This window comes from Saccostrea echinata, unplaced genomic scaffold (genome assembly GCF_033153115.1).
Source record: "Saccostrea echinata isolate AGI-Se365-2 ecotype Australia unplaced genomic scaffold, CSIRO_AGI_Sech_v1 ptg000009l, whole genome shotgun sequence".
Lineage (NCBI taxonomy): Eukaryota > Metazoa > Mollusca > Bivalvia > Ostreida > Ostreidae > Saccostrea > Saccostrea echinata.
This window is the reverse complement of record NW_026889758.1, coordinates 46,279,839-46,303,166: the sequence shown is the minus strand read 5'-3', so window position 1 is coordinate 46,303,166 and position 23,328 is coordinate 46,279,839. Positions and strand designations below refer to the sequence as shown.

General features: G+C 33.9%; 4 protein-coding genes across 4 annotated transcripts in view; 2 read left to right on the top strand and 2 right to left on the bottom strand.

The window, feature by feature from the left end:
* The window catches only part of LOC133182806 (DBH-like monooxygenase protein 2 homolog), a 32,227-nt gene extending 30,394 nt beyond the window's left edge, over positions 1–1,833 (top strand). The window contains exon 9 of the mRNA XM_061317650.1: positions 1,242–1,833. Within this exon, the coding sequence (XP_061173634.1) occupies positions 1,242–1,833 (592 nt within the window). The remainder of the gene's footprint in view (positions 1–1,241) is intronic.
* Positions 1,834–8,513: 6,680 nt separating this feature from the next.
* LOC133183823 (probable methyltransferase-like protein 25) lies at positions 8,514–17,539 on the top strand. The gene is made up of 11 exons (XM_061318726.1): positions 8,514–8,620; positions 10,072–10,229; positions 13,473–13,538; positions 13,642–13,863; positions 14,079–14,181; positions 14,286–14,843; positions 15,225–15,333; positions 15,439–15,530; positions 15,636–15,749; positions 15,835–15,914; positions 17,358–17,539. Exons 2-11 carry the CDS (start codon positions 10,107–10,109, stop codon positions 17,514–17,516), a joined length of 1,626 nt encoding a protein of 541 aa, XP_061174710.1. The 5' UTR covers positions 8,514–8,620; positions 10,072–10,106; the 3' UTR covers positions 17,517–17,539.
* LOC133183822 (uncharacterized) lies at positions 11,651–12,928 on the bottom strand. Its single transcript, XM_061318725.1, has 2 exons — positions 12,512–12,928; positions 11,651–12,052 (listed from the first exon to the last, which is right to left on the bottom strand). Exons 1-2 carry the CDS (start codon positions 12,888–12,890, stop codon positions 11,682–11,684), a joined length of 750 nt encoding a protein of 249 aa, XP_061174709.1. The 5' UTR covers positions 12,891–12,928; the 3' UTR covers positions 11,651–11,681.
* Positions 17,540–21,600: 4,061 nt separating the features above from the next.
* On the bottom strand, positions 21,601–22,900 carry LOC133182917 (uncharacterized). Its single transcript, XM_061317772.1, has 2 exons — positions 22,327–22,900; positions 21,601–22,109 (listed from the first exon to the last, which is right to left on the bottom strand). Exons 1-2 carry the CDS (start codon positions 22,898–22,900, stop codon positions 21,730–21,732), a joined length of 954 nt encoding a protein of 317 aa, XP_061173756.1. The 3' UTR covers positions 21,601–21,729.
* Between the last annotated feature and the right edge of the window lie 428 nt (positions 22,901–23,328).

The following is a 23,328-nucleotide window of genomic DNA, read 5'->3' as shown; positions in this document are numbered from 1 at the left end:
TCAAGTTTGTTCAAATCATGACCCCCACTCCCCACCCCCAGGGTAGAGTGGCAGACATCATTAACATTCAGTTTTCAAAAACAGTAAAGCCATGATTAGTCATATGAATATGGAAACATCCTCAGGTAGTTTAGATTTAATTTCTTTCAAAACATGACACTTGGGGGTGCCGCTAGGGTGTTGCTAGAACATCTATTATTTTATTTTCAATCAAGATGGCATATTCTTGACATGTGGGATAGGATCATAAGACAATGTGACATATAACAGTGTGAGCTACATGAACATATAACAGTTTGACCTACATATAACAGTGTGATCTACGTATGTGTATGCTGTCAATAGCCCTTTATTTCTGAGAGCTTAATTTTCACGCTATTTCGCGTTAATCTATCTTATTAAAGATAATATACACTGATTACCGAAATTTGTGAAATTTTGTATTGCTTATACATGTAGTTACAAAATAATAGCTATCTCGCAAAATATGATGCCACGAATATTTGTTGATCTACAGTACTGACAGATAGGTATAGCTTCATAACAAAATGTTATCATGACCTGCATATGAAATTGATCTTTTATCTCAAAAACAATTTCGACAGTTCATAAATAAGCATTCCTAGGTAATATTTTTTGGTTTTGACATGTACTTATACATGATAAGACAGTATGTTGTGTTTCGTTGTGACCCTCATATGATTTAACCTTTGACTTCACAGTTAACCTCAATGTATTTGTTACTGTTTATAGGAAAGAAAACATGAGCTTGTCGGAATAAATGTCAATATTTAGCCAATCTTTAGGATATTTACTTTGCCCTTAGACCCTAACCCTAATCCTAACATAAGCCATTATCTTCAGAATCTTAACACGAAGGTTTCAGAAATCAAGGAATGACTTGAATTTCACAATTATTGGAAGAGCACTAAATTGTACATGTAATCATGAGTACAATTTGCATGCTAGATGTCCATGGATGAAGAGGACTTTCAATATAAAAAAAATGGAGAAAGATTAACAATAAACATATGGGGAAACCCCTTAGCATCCTATCTTCAAGCCACTCAAAAACATTGCACATGTTTTATCCATGGACTTTCTATGGATGACGTATGAATGATATTTGGCCATTGAATTATGCCCCGGAAAAGCAATCTCAGATACATGTCTTAAAAGGGTGACCATTGAGTACAGGTCATATTAAGATTTTATCTTAAAATTCATTCTTTATATTGTAGATTCCCAACACCTATTGAGTTCAGACCAGGGGACGAAATAATCACGACTTGTGTGTTTTCTTCTGTGAACAGGAACAAAACTGTGTACAAAGGTGACGCAACTAATGACGAAATGTGTTTTGGATTTCTGACCTACCATCCTAAAGAAAGCCTCACTGTGGCCAGATGTACACAGTGGCTAGACATAAGCGAAAATGCCCTACATGTTTATGGAGATAAAGTTATAAATGGTTGTAATACTACAGCGTTTAGTGATGATAACCATCCTGCCACGGCCGCTTTTCTAAAGTCCGTCTTCGAAAACTGTGAAATGCTCACAGGATGTCTCCCAGAATGCCGTGCCTTTTTAGCAGAAGCAATGAAAAATCCATGCGTAAGTGGCAGTATGGGGACTTATTACCGGGATTTAGCTGCGAGATATAACTGGGCTTCACGTTTTGGTATGTTTACAGCTCTCGACTCATGTAATGCTGAGATTGCTCGAGATAATTGCAAAGCTAATTGTTTGGAAACTTGTAAGGCAGATAACAACGCAGCCAGCAAAGCAGTATTCATGATATCAATCTTTTTCACCATCCTGTGGTGTTTCTAAGAATTCAAAATCTGTTTTCAAGGACGTAGGTCGATGATAGCTAGCACCACACCCTTTTACAATATATTATTTAAAGTGTAAACAAATCCATATTGTGCAAGAATGAAGCAGAATATTTGTTTTAATTTATATATATATATATATATATTTTAGTGAAAACTTAATGAAAAAGTTTGTTCCTATTATCCTTCTTAACTAATTCAAGAATGACAAAGTAGAATGGCAGCTTACCTAGAGTTTATTCTTAAGGACCCTCTCTACACTGCATCCTATTTTCAGGGCACTTTTGTGTAATTAGACTGACCCACCATTTGACATACAAGTAGAATAAATTGTAATATGAACTGTATCACATAATTTAAAATAAATCCAAGTATTCTAAACATTATATTAGACCAAGATAAAGTATTTGAAAACTTTATTTGCATGTATTTTATCCATTTGAGTAAGCGAAGGCAATTTTTCTTTTCTATTACTTCATTGTCTTTGAAGATTTTTCCTAAATAAAAAAGGCACGCTCCCTATATTAAAAATGAGTTAGTTAATTTCAAAATATCCTCCTTTATGTTATATAATTTTCTCAAAATCCAAAAAACATTTTTCATCAGTGTGTAGAGGGTCCTTAAATATTTACCGGATTTTGTGCTTTGTACAGGTTTTTTTTTTTTTTTTTTTTGCACTTGTTAGATCAGAAACATTACCCAGAGATATGCATGTCATTGATATCATTCAATAATGCAATACAGGCTTGTAAACATTGTAACTCACTTGTATATATTTCACTTCGGGCTTTTGCTGCTAACACATTACCATCGAACATTTACATCCTGACCATTTCATTTGTCAATGAAAGAATTCTCAAAAAAATAATCTTCTTACTAAAAACCAATCCTTTAGCACCCTTTTCCGTGGTCAACGAGAAGAATAGTTACTTGATTAGGAAAACAGGCAGTACATTTCCATATGGTTGCAATGATAGTATGGGAAATCTTTCACGTCCCCAAGGTAGCATTATGAATGTGAGGGGACTTTTTAACAAAACACACAGATGTATGCGTAGTCATGGACTTTGGTATTACAATAAACCTAACATACATGCTGTCTCTATTGAATCACTTCTTCCTTTGGTCAATATTCAGTTAGGACTCTATAACATCCGCATCAAATTTTATTCTGTTTTTTTTTTTAGAGTTTTATTTAGTCTATATATCAAGAGACTAAAGAAACTCCATACTTGGATTCTTCGACGCCAGAATACAGGCTGGTTCTCTGACAGTGGATAATGCCAATCATAGGCTTTTTAAGCTGTCATCTTTTATGGAAGACAATAATTCTCAAGAAATCCGCCTTTTCCTTAAAGTAAATTTGCTAATAAGCAATCGAAGCCATTAATGTTTGTAATTAATGTTCTTAATCACAAAAGGGCCATGTCATGTATTCCACCATATTTCAAGTTATAGTCCACACCTTGTATTTTTAACAAATATTCATCGTCTATTGCTTCAAATCTTTTTAATTACGAAAAATTCTATAGTCCCTAGATATTGAACATCTGAAACACTCCTTTAATATATTCATGTTCTTCTCCCTACAGCTATATTCCTGCTGCTGGACACGTCATTACTGGTGACGTGAATATAGTTATCAATGAGGACCTTAATTGAATTATTCTAAAAGGGACAAGGTTTAGGGTACCTTTCAATTGGCGACAAAATTTCAAAAATATTTTTAATTCTGTGGACGATTATGCCAGACGATGGGTCAGATATGATAGAGAAGTCCCTGAAACTTTGTTCGAATGGATTCAAGGATAAGATGGATGTTGAAAACTTGTTTTGAAAGGCAATATGAAAACCATTTGTCCTGTTTTTAATAATACAGAAGTAAAACAAAAAAGAAGTAGATAGATTACACGATTAATATGTACTGGTCAAAGATAGTAACAACATAGTCTTTGTTTGAAAGACTCATTTTACAATTGCATTTCAAAGGAACTTGGATTTTTAAATTCTACAAGTGATAATCCAACTCATATTTCCATTCCAAGGAGGAAATGCTTCAAAATTATGTCAGTTTTGAATATTTTTGATATTCCAGACAACTAAATTGAATTTGAGTTACCATATCTGTTCTGGACTCCTAAACTTTACAAAAATGTTTATAAACAAAGATATATAGCGGGTTCGAGTAAATATTCTACCAAGCCTCTCTCTTTACATGTACCCCAGCAGTGAAGGAGAAACTTTAGGTGTACTGTACAACAATATATTCGGGAAGTGGTAAAATTTTACCAACATCAATAGCATCATAACGTATGACTTTTCAACACTTTATACAACCATTCTTCACTTTTTGACATCATAGATAACTGTTTCTTCAATAAAATTGGAACTCGTAAATTTGAAGATGGGTGAACAAGGCGGGCGAAGTGCCTACAGTGCGACAAACATGAAGTGAAAAATAAAATCTCAATTATATCAAAATTTTCTTTGATATTTCATCTAACATTAAAGTATACTTTATATAAAATCTCTACAATTTACAAAAATCTCACAAAGAATGAATTTATTTGCCTATGAAATAGCATACACTCACTAAAGAGGACAAAAAAGATCATTTTCTCATACTTTAACAAAATTTTTCGATATGAGTGGGTCTTCGCTCCATTTTTTTGAAAGTTATTCCTAAAAGTTTGCATAAAAATATATATTTTTTGGCTTACAAAAACATGGAGCAAAGACCCACTATACCTTAAAAGTACACTTTTATGACAAAGCATTCGCATCTTTCCGAGAAATACTTGAAGTCCATTAAGTCAAGGGTCATATCACAAACATGATTTAAATGCCACAATTCATCATGAGCTGTGTAGCGTAGTGGTTAGCGTGTTAGTCTCAAATCAGTATGATACTCCGGATTTTTATTGTTGGGTTCGAATCCCACGAATACCATTTTATTTTTTAATAAATGAAAAAAAAATTCCGAGATCTTTTTTTCTGAGAAAAGTTTTGTTGATCATAAGTTCATAAATTTCAATAATGGGAACTTTCCTTTGAATACTTAATTCACAAATTGAATACGATTTTTAAATATCTGAAGCTATAGGCATTCTGCACGCCTTGTTCACCCATCTTCTTTGCATACTTTGTCATTGGTCATCAGCAAACTTATCTATACTACTATATTAAAATAATAGACTCGAATTTTTGGCCTTTAATACCGATAAATCGGAAGAGTACTGTCTATTGTTTTATATATTTTAAACATCATTGGTACTTGAAGATTACCAATTTGTTTTTATTTTTTCTCAATTAAGCTTCGCTAATTAATAATCAACGAAAATTCCTCAAAAAATTCCGGAAATCATCTGGATTTTTTGGATTTTACAATCTTGCGCGTGCGCATTACATTCACGCTAAATCACGGTGTTCAAATCAGAGAAGACAAAAGTACTAAGTAGATATATATTTGTTATTTTATAATTTCTCTAATAAAAAATCATAAATATATATGAACAGAATATATAGCAAATTTCCAATGAAAATTTACACGTATTTGTATTATCGTTTCTGAGTTTATCCATGCAAATGTGATATTGTGGCCACGTGGGTAATCATTCGCCATTTATTATATGTTATTTACGTCTCTGGCCATCTCAACGGAGGCAAAAAGCTCATGATCGTAGGAGCAATATTAATGTAACTACCCGATTTTATTTTATCCTTCCTTTCTTTTATGCTTTTTTGAGGGGAAGGGGGGGGGGGGTTACAACTCCAACTAGAATCATATTTTAGTGAAGTAGGCATTCTTTTTCCGCCAAAAATTACAATAACATTATTTTCATTTCTTAACTTTGAAATAAATCGAAATAATCAAATAACGTCAATATAACCGATATTTTCAATTTGAAATGTGTCTAAATGATTGCAACTTGAATTTGTTCGCCATGTTTACTATTACCTTCACTGCTGAGATTTATAACGCCGTAAACATGGTAAATACATGACCTCTGACCCTGACGTTATATAGAAGGGACAGCCTGTTCTTCTAAATATGTAAAGGTTGTCGTGGTAACTACGCTTAATAGGTAGTCTGAAGTCAGCCCTTGCGGCCCGTACAGTTCATTCTATCAATGCTGCTAAAATATCGATCATTTGCATAGGCGTCGGAAGCAAATTGAAAGTGGGGTGGCTAAATGAAAGTGGAGGGGCTAAACCAACGAAAAAAGGTAAGCCCCAATTTTCAATACCTAAACTATGTCTATCTTTGCAAAAAAAGTGGGGGGGGGGGGGGCTAAGCCCCCCCCCCCCCCCGGTTCCGACGCTTATGATTTGTAAAATATAATCCATGCATAGTAAATCTCAAAACTATGAGGTAGGACAAAATTAAGATCATAAAGAATATTTATTCATTGATGAAATAAATTATATTTAATCGTAGCAAACAAACTAACGTTTAATTAAATCGCCAAAAGAAAAAATACACCAGCGTGAAAACAAGTTGTCTTCTTCAGCAGCCATGACAGTTCTCATGTGATGTAATGACTTTGGAATTAAAACGTTTAATACTGCAGAAAATTAACTTTTGTTATCACTAAACAGTAGGGATGTCAATTTTGTCAATAATTCATATTCGAATATTCAATGAAAGTATTCGAATATATTCGAATATTCGATAAAATAAATAAAATCTGTTTTATTTTAAATATGCATCATCCTACTCTCGTAGATATACTTTTACAGGAAGTAAAATTGTATGAAGACTTTTGTAGGTGTACAATAAGAAATTCCATTTGATATTTGTCAATGATTGAAATAAATAATTGATTTAAATGTAGAAAAGTATAATTTTAACAAATGAAACGTGTATTTATAGCAGCCCCACCTGAGGAACCAGTCATCTTACAAAAGGCAAGATAAGAGTAACGGTATACTGTTCAGATTTCAATACGTGTAATAAATGACAATTATCTGCCTGATAAGAGATATGATTATAATCTTTGATACAATGTAAACAAATATTTCCATAGACAATTTTCCTAGGTAATTAAATGTTTCCCCGATCATGAATATAAATTATGTACAACCCAAGATAATCAAGTAATTTACACATTTATTCTGAAATTAAGCCCTTTACAATATTAATTACAGATTAATTCTCTCGGACATTCATTCAATGATCAATTAATTTTATTTTGATAAGTATACTCTTCACGCCTTTTAGATATTCTTAGATTTCATTTGTTGTCCTCGATTCTAGATCCGATCGTATCTATAACTAATAAAAGCTATTAAAGTACGTTTTGTATTATACATAAAGCATTATTGACAATTCTTTACAACACCTTACTCAAAACAAAATACATGTAATTTAGAAGATTTATAAGATACGAAAGTAGTGAAAGAAATCAGTCGATCGAAATTGATCGCTAGTTTTGTTAAAAAGAAACACTCTGATTTTATACCTAAGTGCTCCTAGGTTGATATTAAAAGATGCCTGGATTTCTCTTTGATAAAATCTATGTACTTTTCGGAGCCAAAGTCTTCTTTTGGGTACTAATTGTGTCCCGGTATAAGCAGAATTATTTTGGTATTTATATGAAGTAGAATTTATTCAAAAACTACTACATGGAAAGAAGTCTCTTGCTGTGGCCTTCATTCGACAATTAGATATATCGACGTTGTTTTGTCAATTAACAATATTTTCATTTCTACGTTTAAAATAGCGATCTCAAAAACAAATAATGGTGTAAAAATTGATTTACCACACACGTCTATGCCAAAAACTAGTAATTCTGGACTTAATAAATATTTCTACTAAGTATCTTCCCAACTTGCCATATGAAACATGGTTTGGGGTAGATTTTTTTGTAAAGCTGTATTAAAAATAAAGTTTCTCTGACACTGTTATTGTCAAAGACCCACACTTCATGACCATAAATTATTATGGGTACAAGCTTACTGTCAAATAATTAAAATAAAAGTTTTAGGATACACTGACATTCCGTATAATTTCGTCCCTTGTTTGATTCGATTATTTTCTTTTACAGAATCTTATAGGAAGAACGTTGTGTCTCAACAAATAGATAAAGTTCTATGTTAAACTGTGTTATTAAACATAGTTTTGAAGAGTAGAGATATTTAAATGATTTTTTAAAACAATTTATATCATAGGATCACTGGCACTTGTTTCAGTCTGTAATGAACTTTTTACCCTATGGTATAATAATAATAATTTACTCAATAGTAGGGTATGGGCTAAAAAGAATTTATTACCAAAATAATTGCCTGTGTATAAGATAGAATATGCAGAATTACGAGGGACTAAACCTTTTTTGGTACTTAAAAAGACCATATTGTACCTATTGGTCTTGCAATTAGCCGAATGTTACGAAAGAAATCTCTCTTTTAAAGTGGAAAAACAAAACCAAAAAATTGTTCACCATTAAACACGAATATTTCATAAAACCCTACAATTTCTGTTTTAATAGAGCAATGCATAAATAATCAATTACAATCGTTTAAGCACTAGGGATAAACGATTTAAAAAAAACAAGCAATGTCCTGATACCTGGCAACAAAACGAATTATTAGTGGAGCGAATTGCTATTTAACCAACAGAAAACGAAAGTAGATTCTGCATCAAAATAGAAACAAACGTTCATGTTTTGTTTATTAATTAATATGTTCTAAGCATATATACAACAATTTAATGACAAACGTGGTTGAATTTAAAGTGTATGGATGCATTTAAGCAGCCATGCATGTACAGAAAACTAGGATAGAGGGTAAGCATAAAGAGAGCATTTAATTAGCTGATTAGGACCCACTTACACGTAGCTTCGCAAGTTTTGGCACTTGAGTTACATGTAATGATGACAAATGGTTTATTTTCTTTTTTTTAATGAGGGAAAACTATGAAGGCAAGTCAAATTTATACTGCTTCTCAATGAAAATTAAAATACGCAGAACGCTCTATTCATATTATAATATTTACATTTCCAAATATTTTTCCTTAAGATTCTTTGCAAATTAGAGGACTGTTCATTTTCTCATGAACTACAATGGATGAGCATGAATATCTCAATTGTTACATCAGAATACCGTACTTGACGTCAAAACTATAGTGCAAACTGTTTGGCTTTAAAAATGACAGTTGAATTGCGTAAATTGTGGAAAAAATAATGTAAATATAAGAAATGAATTTAATTTTTGAAGATTCATGAGGTACATGAACTACAACGCTTCACGCCGGCATATTTATCATGAAGCGCTAACGCGCTTCATGAAATATGCCGGCGTGAAGCGTCGTAGTTCATGTCCTCATGAATCTTCAAAAATTAAATTCATTTCTTAAATAAACTTGCATGTACTTTACTAACTGTAATAGGTTGGAAAAAAAGTTATCACCTTCGGGTAAGCCATGTGCAAAGTTGTTGAGTGTTTCAAATAAATACATATCCTTCATATATTTGGGGTCTTATTTAAGGAATGTTTTTAAGTTTTGTGTGAGTTATTGGTGTGTAAATCACACAGACTTGTCAAGTAGGCATATTTCATGAAGCGCGCTAACGCTTCATGAAAAATATGCCTACGTGCAAGTCTGTGTGATTTACACACCAATAATTCACACTAAACTTAAAAACATTCTATTTACATTTTACATGCAGTGCTTAAATGCACCAAAAATATACTCAGTGTTTGAATTTCTCGCTGCCCTATATCATCATATTTTTATTAATGTCTCTGTAGCCTCATTGTGACGTCACTTTAGCATGAGTTTCGTTGTGTATATTTCTACGTGTGAGTATAACAAAAATGAATTTCAAATCAATTTCACAGTTGGCTTAGTAGAAAAACACAGCAAATGTAAATATTAAGACTTGAATGTGTAATTTGGATACTTTCACAGTAGATCGCTGCAAATATTTCATCTAATCCTCATGGATTTTAACCTGTACATGATATTATAACCTGTTTGAATGATTGTTACCATCCTGTATAAAAAGTAAAGATATAATAGCAAAACTTTTATTTACTATACTTCACAAAGGTAAAATATGTTTTATCAGTCAGCTGCTCAAGGTTTACTTAGTATTTTGATCCCTGTTGGTTTTTTACTGAATTATTGATAAATTGTTTGAAAACTGTGGCTACATCAAGGCTGACTACTGGCTGTCAATTTATAAAGACTAACAATTTTGATTGCATTTTTTAGATAACTCAAAAATTTTTACAGGTTAGTTCCAAGGCCACCAGAAATACATTAATGAAATGGAAGAACTGTCATCCACTAACAAAAGACTTGTGGAAATACTGGTTGAAAATCAATGGATATATAACTTTCAAGTAACCAGATTTTTTATTGAGGAGCCCTGGAATTCCCTTCCTTCTGAGGTTTGAATTATAACTGTTACATTTTTAAAGTTGCTACATGTATCAGCCTGTAGAGCAATTAAGTTTTTTTCCCCACAATACTGTAAAATATTTTATACCAACAAATTCAGTATGAGAAATCAGCAGCTGGGGAGTGTCCACAAGGTTGTATGAAAGTATTAAAATCAGGATTAAATGCTTTTTATGTTCTGATGAATGATGTAATGCTCATTTTGCAAAACTCAGAAATTCTGTCAGTCATTGTACCCTTCTAATGCTCTGATTTGCAAGACAATTTTAGATACTAGTTGAATGGATTGACCATTTAGTAGTCACCAAATAAAATAATGATAATGAAAATTGAAGCAAGTTAGCACTTTCAAAGTAAGAAGACTGGATTGAGTCAGTTTTAAAATTGTTCCCATTAAATATAGCAAGATACATAATTTTGTGTTGTTCAGTTTGATGAATGATGTTGCCTTTGTTACTAAAAATAGAATATTGCTTGAAAGTCTAAAAATGCCACTTCTCTTAATTTTGGCCTGATACAATAAGTTTTGGTAAACAGGTATACTTCAACATGGCACCTTATTTTATATATTGATGTTTGAAGAGTGTTGCCATGATAACTTTAAAAAATGTAAATTTTTATTAAAATGCTACGAGTATATACACCTACTACATTTTAAAGTTGATTTCAATAAAACTTTGACTAAGTGTAGAAACCAGCAATATAAATACAGTTTTGATGTATAATTATCAATATATTTACACAATTTTGATGTGTAGTTAAAAAAAGCTGTATTTGTAGCTGTAGAGCTACAAGCCCAGGTACATATTGTTTAAGTGCAAACTACAGTAGTAGAGGTACAGTCTCGTCAAAAACCCTTTGTTTTAATAGACTGCACTCTTGTTCATTTTTGTTGTCACCATTGACAAAAGCAGTAAAAGAGACTGTAATTGAACTGCACCTTAATTTGAACATACAAAATGTATAATTATTATATGTACCATTTCTGTTATTGGAAATTAAAGGTTAACCAGGGATTCATAAAAACGCTTTTATTTAAGAAGTTACATGTAAATGTGTAAATCTGGAACATTCCGGTGCTATTTTTTACACAAGAGCAATTAACAGAAGACTTTTAAATGTTCAAATTAAAAACTTATTACAGTTGATCTCCTTACAGTCCACAATCAACGATGCCACGAAGAATTTATATTAAAGGAATCGATGCAAAATCAACTGTCCAGTGTATCAGATTTGAAATTGTACATAAACAGAATAAAAAATGATAAGAAATGTAAAAATTTATTATCAAAGTGAATAATGATAATACATGTTAATTTTTGTGAAAGAAAAACTAGTGTAGAATACATATACTTTTTTCTTTGCTTGATTTTCAAATATACATTACAGTGAAATTTTAAAATGATCATGAAGTAGTCTTAACAAGTGTTTCAACGTCAGAGCTACATTTTCCACACAGAAAATGTGGATGTGTCGGTGTGATTAATATCGTTGGAATCCTGAATCCACACTTGATCTCCTGCGTGAAGCTGGACATAGATCTGACATACATAAAGTATGGACTTTCCATATGCAAAGCAGCCCGGCAAATGGATATTGTTCACCACGAAAGGCGACGTGTTGCTGATTGTATGAGGAACGATTCCATCGGTCATGCGCAGTGTGTACATACCGTCTTCCGGGACAGTGTATATTCCAGTGTTGTTGTCATAACTCGGCGGAATATTGATAGAGGTGTTTGAAAATATGACAGTTTTATGCTGTAATATATTTCCTGGGGCGCCATAAGCCGAAAACACCACATCGTGAGTTGCTTGAGAAAGTGAAGAAAAATTAACGTTGAAAAATAAATATATTAATCATTTCTTTGATATTATATTTTGATATTATTTTTGATATTATTTTGATATTATACCATACTTGCTAGGGTTGATGTTTAAATTAATCATGATTTGGATGTTGCATCTAATATATTTTCCCAAGATAAAAGACCATATTTAATGTTTTGCGATGATGTAGGCACAAAACATTAAATTAAAACATTAAATCAGGGAATGAATTCCTTAGTAATATTGTTAGCCCTACTTTGACCAATTTTGAATGAATGATACATCTACTAACAATCCCTTTCATCAGGTATTATATTTTTCATGATGTGTAATTAAGACATTGCAAGGGTAAAAGTTACAACTGTATCTTATTCAGCCCAACCCATTCGTAAAATCAAATCCTGCATAAAATATGTACTTATTTATAGAATGGATATACTTACAAAATGTTAGCTTAACATTAAATTCACTGGAAATGTTTTCAAGTTCTCTCTGTATTCGCTGTTCAAATACTTTTTGTTCCGTCTGGATAAAGAGAATAGAGTTGTTCGTGGCTTTGTCCACAACTAGGAGGTCTGCACTTAGTTTGCTAACGTCACTTTTTAATTGCTGCTCGAGGTGCTTAGTCTTAGAATCCAGTGACGTTACCATTCTTTGCAAATGGTCGTTCTGTGACGTCAGAGTTGCCACTTTGGACTTCAGTTCGTTTATTTCCACCTGCATGTCGTGGGACATTGTTCTGTAATTCGACATTTCGTTGAGAAGAAAAGTTAACATCTGAGAGTCCACTGCTTTTGAAAACTTTAGAAAGATTACTGCCATGACAATCTGGCATATGAAAACTTTTCGAATTGTCCCTGCCATAACACTTCTCCTTAGAACAAGTTCTTTGTGTAGCTGGTATACTTTTCCGCAAAAAAATACGAATTGGATCTAGGTCCTTATACTGATTCTCCACCCTTCTTTGACAAATTGCCTTAAAAAAAGACAATCCTTTGTGTCCTTTCTGAATTCAAAAATGGCCAAAAGTAAAGTTACACCTCACATTAAAGGTATGGCATAATAGATAACATACATAAACCTTCAAATGTAACCCATGTAATTCTTTGGTACATTTATTCTGTTTATCTTTTATTGATCAACTAATGTCACTTTAGTGCAACGTATACTTAGATTTTGAAATATGCTTTGGATATGAGTTAGATAATTTCAATTTATTTTCTTTGTTATTATAGTTTGTAATTATATATGTACATTTACGATTTTTTTTCAAATACAATATAAATAATTAAGAGAAAAAAATTGTTATATGCATGTTCCAAATCGAATTAAAATAATACATAACTGTTAACTTTTTATAATACTCTTATTACTTCAATCATTAATCCATTTTTTTTTTTTCAGTGGGGGAATGAGTTACTGAAGCTAACAACGGAGGATCTAAATTCACTCCCTTTTGGATTTATACAGGTATTTACATTATCTACGTGAAAATTTCCCTTTCCCCCAAGTACTTCCTTGGGAAAAATATGCTTTTCACTTTTAGAATGCAAATTACATATTAAATTTAAAGGACGATTGGCCTGAAAGTCTACGAAAGTTTATATATACAGCAACGGAACTTGTGTTACCAAGGACTCTTTCGGAAGAAATTCAACCTTGTGCTCTTACTTCAGAAGTCAAACGAGGGATGAACCCTAAAAAACAACATGAAGTAAGGCATATGGCAGCTCTTGTTAGTAATATGGCGGCCAAGACAGGATGTGACGTCGTGATTGACGTTGGATCCGGTCTGGTAAGAACTTGTTTAACTTCATCACTCATTTTAAAAGTTACAAATAGACATAAATTTTATTGAAAACTACAGGTATGATACTGTATTTGATTTGATTAGAATAAAATTTTTCTTTCTCGATTATTATTGGAAGGAAAAGATGGCGATTTTATATAATTTTAATGCAAATGATATTATAATTTTGTTAAATGACAAAAGAAATTTATTTCTGCAAGGGATATCTTGGTCATGTATTGAGCACTGTATACGGACTTAAAGTGATTGGTTTAGAGAGCAAAACAAGTCACACGTCAGGAGCAGATAAACGATTGTTTTTAGGTACGGTTGCAATTGAGGAATGTATTACATCCAGGAATTACTTTAAAACCTGATTAAATGCACGTAAATTTTTCGTAGTTAACTTGTAATGTTTGTCTTTCCAGAAAAAAACGAAAATATCATGAACGTGACTTTTGAAATGGATGACTCTGAAGACAGTATATCGAATCTTAAAACGTTAATTGGTTCATGTTTGGAGAAATTCAAAAAAGCAGAACGTGATAAAGTCCTAGACCAAGTAAACGTATCTTCAACTGCGTCAGAGGTACATTCATTGAATACTACTGATCGTAACTGTAATGAAAATGAACATATCGGTGCTCCAAAATCAAACACGCTTAATATGCACACATCAGATTGTGAAAGAACGCAAAACATGGAATCTGAAACAAACCCCCGGGACGAAGGAAATGATATAGTGGCAAGCAAGGTATTTCACCATTCAGAATGCTCTGTACCCTCCAAAACAAATCAATATCCGAGAAAAAGTGCTGATGTAACCGGAAGTGGCGTAGGCAGTAGTGAATTAGACACGTGTCTCCTGATTGGTCTTCACTGTTGCGGAGATTTGACTCCCGCAATGCTCAAGGTCTACTCGGAAGTAACGTTTGTAAAGGGACTTTGTTGTGTATCCTGCTGCTATCACAGAATGACTAAATGTGGTATATATTTTTTGCGTTAATCTCATTGAGTATTTATGCATTTTTATAATCGAATATTGATAGATTTTTAAATGTTGTATGTCTTGAGAAAATCAATGTAATCAGAGGCGAAGATTCGCAAAGGAATGTTATCTTCCTTTAGCGAAGTGAATTTTCTCACAAATAGTGTCTGTCTCTGCTTGCATTTTATACAGAAGAGATTATTTTGTAGACTTGCGCGTTTTTCGTGAAATTATTAAGTTTTCAGGTGGCTCATTTTATTTACAGGCTAAAATATTTTATAAGTACCGGTAGTAATGTTTATTAGAATAATTAGTATAATGTGTAAAATTATTTATTATAATATAAACCGTAAGATTTTTATAAGATATTTTCTTTTAGGAACGAAGTATGTGCATTTTCCAATGAGCAAAGATGCTGAGGCCACCATGTCCAAATTTGATCTAAGACCCACAGTTCCCTTTTTAAGACTAGCAGCGCAGGAAACCAGGTTTATTTGAGTAATTTCGGTTAAAATTTAGGACATTTGAAATTTGTTCGCTTTATGTGATAAGGAATGGACGGGGGAGAAAAATGAAATATGCTTTAACTTTAGGTCTCGTTGGAAAACATTGTCTGAAGATTCACATCATAGTCACACGAAGGCTGTAGCTTATAGAGCACTTCTGGAAATATGTGCATATAAAGGTAGGTGATATGTAAGGCATTGTAATATGTGAAGTATTGGTATCTAACGTAGGCAAATTGTTATCACTGAATAAGATTTTATTTATCATTGTCTGTTGTTTTCAGAAAATACAGAATGTAACAAACTTTTTCGAAGAATAGCAACTGAAAAAGATTTCTCTGACTTCGAATCTTACGTAGATAAAATATTAACACGCTGTGAGTTCACTTCCAGACAAGGTATGAAGGTTTACTACAGAACCGCTTGTCTTAATTCAAGGTGTTTTTATTTGATTAGTGTAACAGTTTGCTTGCTTTCTGACAGGGAAAGAATCAATAAAAGATAATCTCAATTTTCTCTACGAGGAATACAAGGGAAAATTTCCGTACATAGAGGTTATCACGGTGTGTATAATTATTTTCTCTATCTATTATTATCTTTTGAAATTCCTTGTTTGCAAAATTGAATTCAAACTATTTCAAAGTTGTTTACTATTAACCTGGCATGTGCCAAAGGCTCAATTGAGTTTATCTGATTCACGTTTGTCGGTCTATCTGTGTGTTCTTTGTTTATTTTTTTTTTTCTCATATTTGACTTCTTCCGAAGTACTCGGCCAATTTCAACCGAACTTGCCAAAAAGTATACTTGCGTAAAGGGATTTCTACATGTAGCTTGTACATGTATGAATGAGGGATGTCCCCTACGAAGGGAAGATAATAAATGCAAAGAACATTTAAAATTCTTGAACCATTAAAGCCAAAACTTGTGTAAAAGCTTCACACAAGATTAGGTATCCATGATAGCTTAGCTGTGATTGGTCCACAGTGAAGTTTCAAAGGTTTTACATGGTGAGCTTAAGGGAAAATCTTTGTACTCAAAATGGCAGGCCTGTAGTGAATCAAAGTTATATACATGGGCATTTAGTGTACATTCAAGTCTTTCAATTGAAGACCTTTAACAGGGGATTCAACTTTTACATATTCCTTGAAAACCCTCTAAAGAAGTTATCGCTTTCTCAGATGTGCAAGCATTCTCATATAGTTTGATTCTGGATTAGTCATCTCATGGCTTGGAATGCAGCCACAGTGGGCTTTAATGTTGAACATAGATTTTATTGACTGAACTAATGATCTTTTCTAAATTAGTAACTGCAAGATTTCAATTATTAAAATTAATATCCGAGAATCCACATATATTAACTAGACCCTATCTTGTTCACTATATGGCACCTGGAGCTAGGGTATAGCTACAGTAAAAGTCCAACCCTTCACATAGGATTACATGAGGGTAAGGTTACAATCATGGAAATTAATCAACGTATAGGGTAATCAAGTTCATTCAAGTCGCTAGTGTAGGCTGATGGCCGCCCCGGAATCAATTTGAATATAATTCTGCTTTTTCATCAACAGAAAGTCTATAATATGTTGAATACATGTACAAGAATTAATATACTAGTAGGTCTTGTTCACTATATGGCACCTGGAGTTAGGGTATAGCTACAGTAAAAGTCCAACCCTTCACATAGGATTACATGAGGGTAAGGTTACAATCATGGAAATTAATCAACGTATAGGGTAATCAAGTTCATTCAAGTCGCTAGTGTAGGCTGATGGCCGCCCCGGAATCAATTTGAATATAATTCTGCTTTTTCATCAACAGAAAGTCTATAATATGTTGAATACTTGTACAAGAATTAATATACTAGTAGGTATGTTAGTTAAAAATTGTTGAAAACAAGGTCCTAACTCCTAAGACATACACAGTGTATGGTGTTATTTTCAACTTGTCAAACAGTTAAGATTCAGGTGAGCTTTGTGCCCTATGGGCCTCTTGTTCATGTTTTCCAGGTTCTACAAGTTATCCTACAGCCTCTAATTGAGAGATTAATTATTCAAGATCGTGCTGTGTGGCTGCTAGAAAACGGACAAAATGCGCATCTCATGCCTGTGTTTGACGATGTTATATCTCCGCGCAATGTTGCTCTATGCTCCACAAAAATACATTAAATCTTCTCTATAACAGACTCAAATTTTATTTTTTTAACTCATTTTGTAGAATTTAAATTCTAATACATTCTAGAAAGAGTACTAAGTCACAAATATGAAGCAGCGGCAAAGCCCTTTTTTGTTTGCAAATTGACTGACAATGTGACTAGAATTTGAGAGACATGCTAGTCGGTGGTGAGTATCAAGTTGAGCTAGTGAAAGGAATACAAAGAGCGAAACAGCCTAAAATATGGAATCCGGACAGGAACACGTAGTTCACTATCGTACCATAAAGCATCGATGATTAAAGCGGTGGTACGGTGATGCGATGAGGATGGTGCGATAGCACCTTAGAGAGATTGCAAGCATCGCTTCATCGTCTTTACACCATCGTTTTATCTCTATCGTATCATAACGCTATTGTGCCATCAAACCATCGTCATCACACCATACCTTCTTCATCGTCGCTCCATCGCATCATTACTTGCTTTATCGCACCATCGACCAAATAGTCGATGATGCAGTGATGCGATAGTACACTACGTGACCTTTTTGGATACCATACTAAAATTATGGAGTTCGGGTAGGTTCACATAGTTGGCTATCGCACTTCGACTATTGGTTCGATGGTGCAATGACAACGACGTGATGCTCTGATAGTGCGATGGCGATAATGCGGTGACGAAGGTGCGATAGAGAACATCGTACCATTTTTATTGCCATCGTATTGACGACTTGCAGCTTTGTGTCATCGTTACCGCACCATACGTCATCGTGTTATTTCGCTATCTACCCAACAGTTGATGCGCGATGGTGCGATATTTAATCACGTGGCCTTATCCGGATTACATATACATGTATAATTGTGTAAAGTATAATGAATATATGGAATTCTGGATAGGGCCATGTAGTTCAATATTCCCAACGTCGCGCATGGACTAATTGGGTCGATAACCCGATGACGTGATAATGCGGTAACGATGACAAAAAGTACGATGATCATAGTGCAACTACGCGATGGTGCAATAAAGGCGCAATGCTACGATGATGTTGAAACGATGTTCGCTGTGGCACCATCGTTATCACGCCAGCACATTATCGTCATAGTGCTATCGCACCGTCGCATCATCGCCATTGCGCAAATGCGACTTCGACCCAATAGTCGATGTGCAGTAGTGCATGAACCCTATCCGGATTCCATAGTTCTGGTAAATGTCAGAATTTACAGAAAAAAATATTGGGAGCAATTGCTTCAGCAGTAACGCAAAACTATTTTAAGTTGCTTATTAAACCAAAACGCAAACAAGTTGGAATAGTTTTAGCTCACGTTCGAAGGAGCACCTCAGTGTACTTTCAAAAGCGAATCCGTGCATTAGAACATAACGAAAAGAATTTATTTTTTCCTCTTTGTAAATCGGGTATCTTTTTAGCTCACCTGAGCCGAAGGCTCAAGTGAGCTTTTCTGATTGAAATTTGTCCGTTGTCTGTCGTCGTTGTCGTAAACTTTTTACATTTTCATCTTCTTCTCAAGAACCACTGGGCCAATTTCAACCAAACTTGCCACAAAGTATCCTTGGGTAAAGGGGAATCAAGTTTGTTCAAATGAAGGGCCACGCCTTCTTCCAAGGTGAGATAATTATGAATTCATGAAAAATTAATGGCATCATTTAAAAGTCTTCTTCTCAAAAAACCACCGTGCTTGAAAATATGAAACTTATATGGAAGCATCCTCAGGTAGTGTAGATTCAAGTTTGTTCAAATCATGACCCCCCGGGGGTAGGGTGGGGCCACAATGGGGGATCAAAGTTTTACATAGGAATACATAGGAAAAATCTTTAAAAATCTTCTCAAGAACAGCAAATCCATGATTGGTCATATTTATATGGAAGCATCCTCAGGTAGTGTAGATTCACGTTTGTTCAAATCATGACCCCCGGGTGAAGGGTGGGGCCACAATGAGCGATCAAAGTTTTACATAGGAATATATAGGAAAAATCTTTAAAAATCTTCTTCTTAAGAACAGCAAACCCATGATGGGTCATATTTATATGGAAGCATCCTCAGGTAGTGTAGATTCAAGTTTGTTCCAGTCATGACCCCCGGGGGTAGGGTGGGGCCACAATGGGCGATCAAAGTTTTACATAGGAATTTATAGGGAACATCTTTAAAAATCTTCTTCTCAAGAACAGCAAAGCCATGATTAGTCATATTTAAATGGAAGCATCATCAGGTAATGTAGATTCAAATTTGTACAAATCATGATCCCCTGGAGAATAGAGGGGCCATAACAGGGGATCATACAAAGGAATACAAAGGATATATCAATCAAAATTTTCTGCTTAAGAACAGCAAAGCCATTATTTGTCATATTAATTCAAAAGCATCCCTATACAGTTTAGATTCAAGTTAGTTCAAATAACCAAACAACCCCCCCCCCCCCGAACCAGTTTTATATTTAATTTTATATTTAAACTTTTCAAGACTGAACTGATTTCTGCTTTTTCCTAGCCAGAGTGCGCAGGTGAGCGATGTGGCCCCTGGGCCTCTTGTTAAGGAGAAGGGGGTGCTTTATTATCTTCTTTGTCAAGTCGATAAACTTTTCAGTCGAATCATCTCGTTATATTTACAATCACGAAGAAAGGCCTTGTAAGGTAAATAAAGGTCTAGAAATGGTGTACTCATGAATTCATTTGATGCGCATAATCATTCTGACAATTATGGGTAGAATTTAAATTATTGTGATCAATAATAATGATGATAATGTGAGTCAATTCATGTACATTAAATCATTTCATTCAAATCTCGAAATTTGTAAACTGGTTTCTTTTAATGAGATGACCCCAATTGATTTTAAGATTGCAAGATCAAGGGTAAAACAACTCAAGACAGTAGGAAAATGTCCGCTTAAATGACATCAAACTTGGTACATTAGTTCCAAGTTAGGAGATGATTTCTGTAGATTTTGAAATCACAAATTAAATATCAAGGGTCAAACTCGACGTATGAAGATATTGACCGCTCAATATTTTGAAAATTCTTTGATTAATAAATATCAAACTTGATTCATCTCAAGGAGTAAATAACTCCTGTTGATTCTGAGGTTACATTGAAAAGGAATTAACTGGACATGGAAGATATACGCCTCTCAATATCTTGAGAATACTTTGCTTGACTGACAAACCTTGTGTTTCTCAAGGAGTAGATAACCCCATGGATATTAAGTTAACAAAGTTAAAGCTCAAGTCTTAAACTTTACATACGAAGACGTTGTCCGCTCAATATCATGAGAACCCTTTGTTTGACAGACATCAAACTTCGTACAATGATTTTCTCTGAGGAATAGATTACCCATATTGATTTCGAGGTCACAAGTTCAAAGTTCATGGGTCAAACTACTCAAGAGAGGAAGATATTTTCACAAGCCTTTGTTTGACTAAGGATTCTCAGGGAGAAGATATAGATGACACCTATTCATTTTGAGGTAACAAAGTCAAGGGTAAAACTGGACATAAGAACATATTGACCCCTTAATATCTTGAGAACCCTTTGTTTGAAAGTTAACAAACTTTGTACACTGGTCCTCCTAATGAGTAGATAACCCCTGTTGATTTCAAAAGCACAAGGTCAAGGGTCAAACTTGACACAGGAAGATACTGGCCGCTCAGTATCTCAAGAATCCTTAAAGTAAAATACGCCTTATTATATCAAGGTCTAGCTGACAGCTCTACATGAAACTTCGAATCATGTTTGCTCCTGACCAGTAGATAACCAATTTATCACTATCATTACAGACATTCTAAATTTAAAGTAGATCCATTATTTTACATTGACACATGGGGATACTAGTATATGTTTCTAAAACATTCAATAATAACCTGTAATCAATATGACCTTTTCAACAGCAACAATTTCTACACTACATAATTGTACATCAGTGCAGTTCCATCGTCATAAAAAATTATGCAAGAACCATTGGGATTTAAACCTCAAACCAAACCATCCGGTTCCCTGCGGTAAAACTTTCTATAGATATAAAAGTCCAGCTATAAAATCACAGTCTGCTAACTTGTGAGCTTTAGTTCCATCCAAAAAAAAAAAAAAAAAAAAAAAAAAAAAAAAAAACAACTCCGTTAAAGAAGCATGTTACATATTATGTACTTTCACAAAATTTTAAGCGTTAGTGACATTTCCTCTCCAAGAAATATTGACGCTTCAGTGTCTTGACAAGAAAGTTTTACAACTTCCAGCCCATAAATTGTGAAGTGGAACAGTGAAAAGGCCCTTCATAGAAATCCTGGGTCCAAACTTGGTCCCCGGCATGGAGGGAGAGAATAACGAGACAGTCTGATAGTTCTGAAATCAAATGATTGTCTCCCCGACATCCGCTAACTCGATTTCTGTTGACCATGAAGGGCGTGGCATTTGTGATGTTATTGATGCTCAAATCGGTCATGTGGAACATGTATACGCCATCTATAGGAGCAGTGAATATACCGGAACTTGAGTTGAATGCGCCTCCTACATTTGTAGAAATATTTGGATACAAGATCCCTCTCAGCTGAAATTGGTTACCAATGGCCCCTGTCGCGGAAAATGCTACATCCTTGTCTTGCACTAAAAAATAAAAAGTGAAATATTTTTGTAAATCGATCGTCTCTTAAATCATCCAGGGGCAGTTCATGTAAGTTCCATTTGGAATGTCGAAATGTAGTAAAAATTTAATACATGTATAATATAGCAATTTGAACTAAAAGTTTTGCATTGTTTAGCTTTATAAATAAAATCTTTTTAGATACAAATCAGTTTTACAACACTCAAAGCAGGTACTTACATGCAAGTTGATCAACTGAGCTTTTCGTGAAATTAAGAGTAGACTGCAATCCATTTACTTTGCTTACTAGTTCAGAAAAAGACTTTTGGCTAACAATATTTGTATGTACAGCTGAGCAACATTTCATCTGCAAATTTTGAACTGTATTAAATAAGTTTTTGAGCAACTCGATTTCTAACGACACATTTTTCAGAGTTCCCTCAAAACGCTTTTCAAACAAATTTTGCTCGAGTTGAATGAACAACACGGATACATTTGTGGCTTTATCAACTATTGAAATATCGTTCTCAAGTTTGCTGATGTTGTGCACAATATGTTGTTCCAATTTATCATTCTTCGTTTTCAAAGTTGCAATACCTTGATTTAGCAAAACATTCTGTTGTTTCAGATCGGCATTCAACATGGTGACGTTAGTTAGTTCAGCCTGAAGGGATTTAATATCCGCTTTTAAGGAAATCAGCTCTGACCTGTAATTTGTCATTTCGTTTAACAAAAATGTTGTCAATTGGCTGTCCTGTCCAGAGGATCCCAGAAACTGTCCCAACAACAAAGTGAGAAACAACTTTTGCAGCATGACTGACCAACACGAAAGACAAATGTTTTCCTCTTGTTAACTGAACAGTATGTCAAAGTCGTCGCCAAATACTCCCATCACGGACTTCGAGGATTATTATCGGCTTTTGGCCTTGTTTCAATTAAGATAAATTCAGAAGACTGACCTCCTTCCCCTGGGTAATGTTCGGCTTATTTTGGATAGGAATTGACCTCTTTGTTAATGAATGAGTTATAAACTGATACTGTATCTCATTCGTATTATCCCCATGAATTTGTAATTGCAAAGGAAAAAGTGAAACAGTCCTTTGGTTTTGTTCAATTATATTTTTTTCTAAACGTAAGGAGCGAAAGATATCGAAAGCAATGCTAGGCAATCTATCTACTTACTTTTGGGTTTTATTTATTGTGTATTCAATGAATATATACTAATCCTTGCATTTGATGTCA

Coding starts and splice junctions, on each gene's coding strand:
- LOC133183823 (XM_061318726.1), top strand. CDS start 10,107: ATGGAAGAACTGTCATCCACTAACAAAAGACTTGTGGAAATACTGGTT. Junction 13,864..14,078: donor TTGACGTTGGATCCGGTCTG/GTAAGAACTTGT, acceptor TATTTCTGCAAG/GGATATCTTGGTCATGTATT. Junction 14,182..14,285: donor AGATAAACGATTGTTTTTAG/GTACGGTTGCAA, acceptor TTGTCTTTCCAG/AAAAAAACGAAAATATCATG.
- LOC133182917 (XM_061317772.1), bottom strand. CDS start 22,900: ATGCTGCAAAAGTTGTTTCTCACTTTGTTGTTGGGACAGTTTCTGGGA. Junction 22,110..22,326: donor CTCAGTTGATCAACTTGCAT/GTAAGTACCTGC, acceptor TTTATTTTTTAG/TGCAAGACAAGGATGTAGCA.
- LOC133183822 (XM_061318725.1), bottom strand. CDS start 12,890: ATGGCAGTAATCTTTCTAAAGTTTTCAAAAGCAGTGGACTCTCAGATG. Junction 12,053..12,511: donor TAATGTTAAGCTAACATTTT/GTAAGTATATCC, acceptor CACTTTCTCAAG/CAACTCACGATGTGGTGTTT.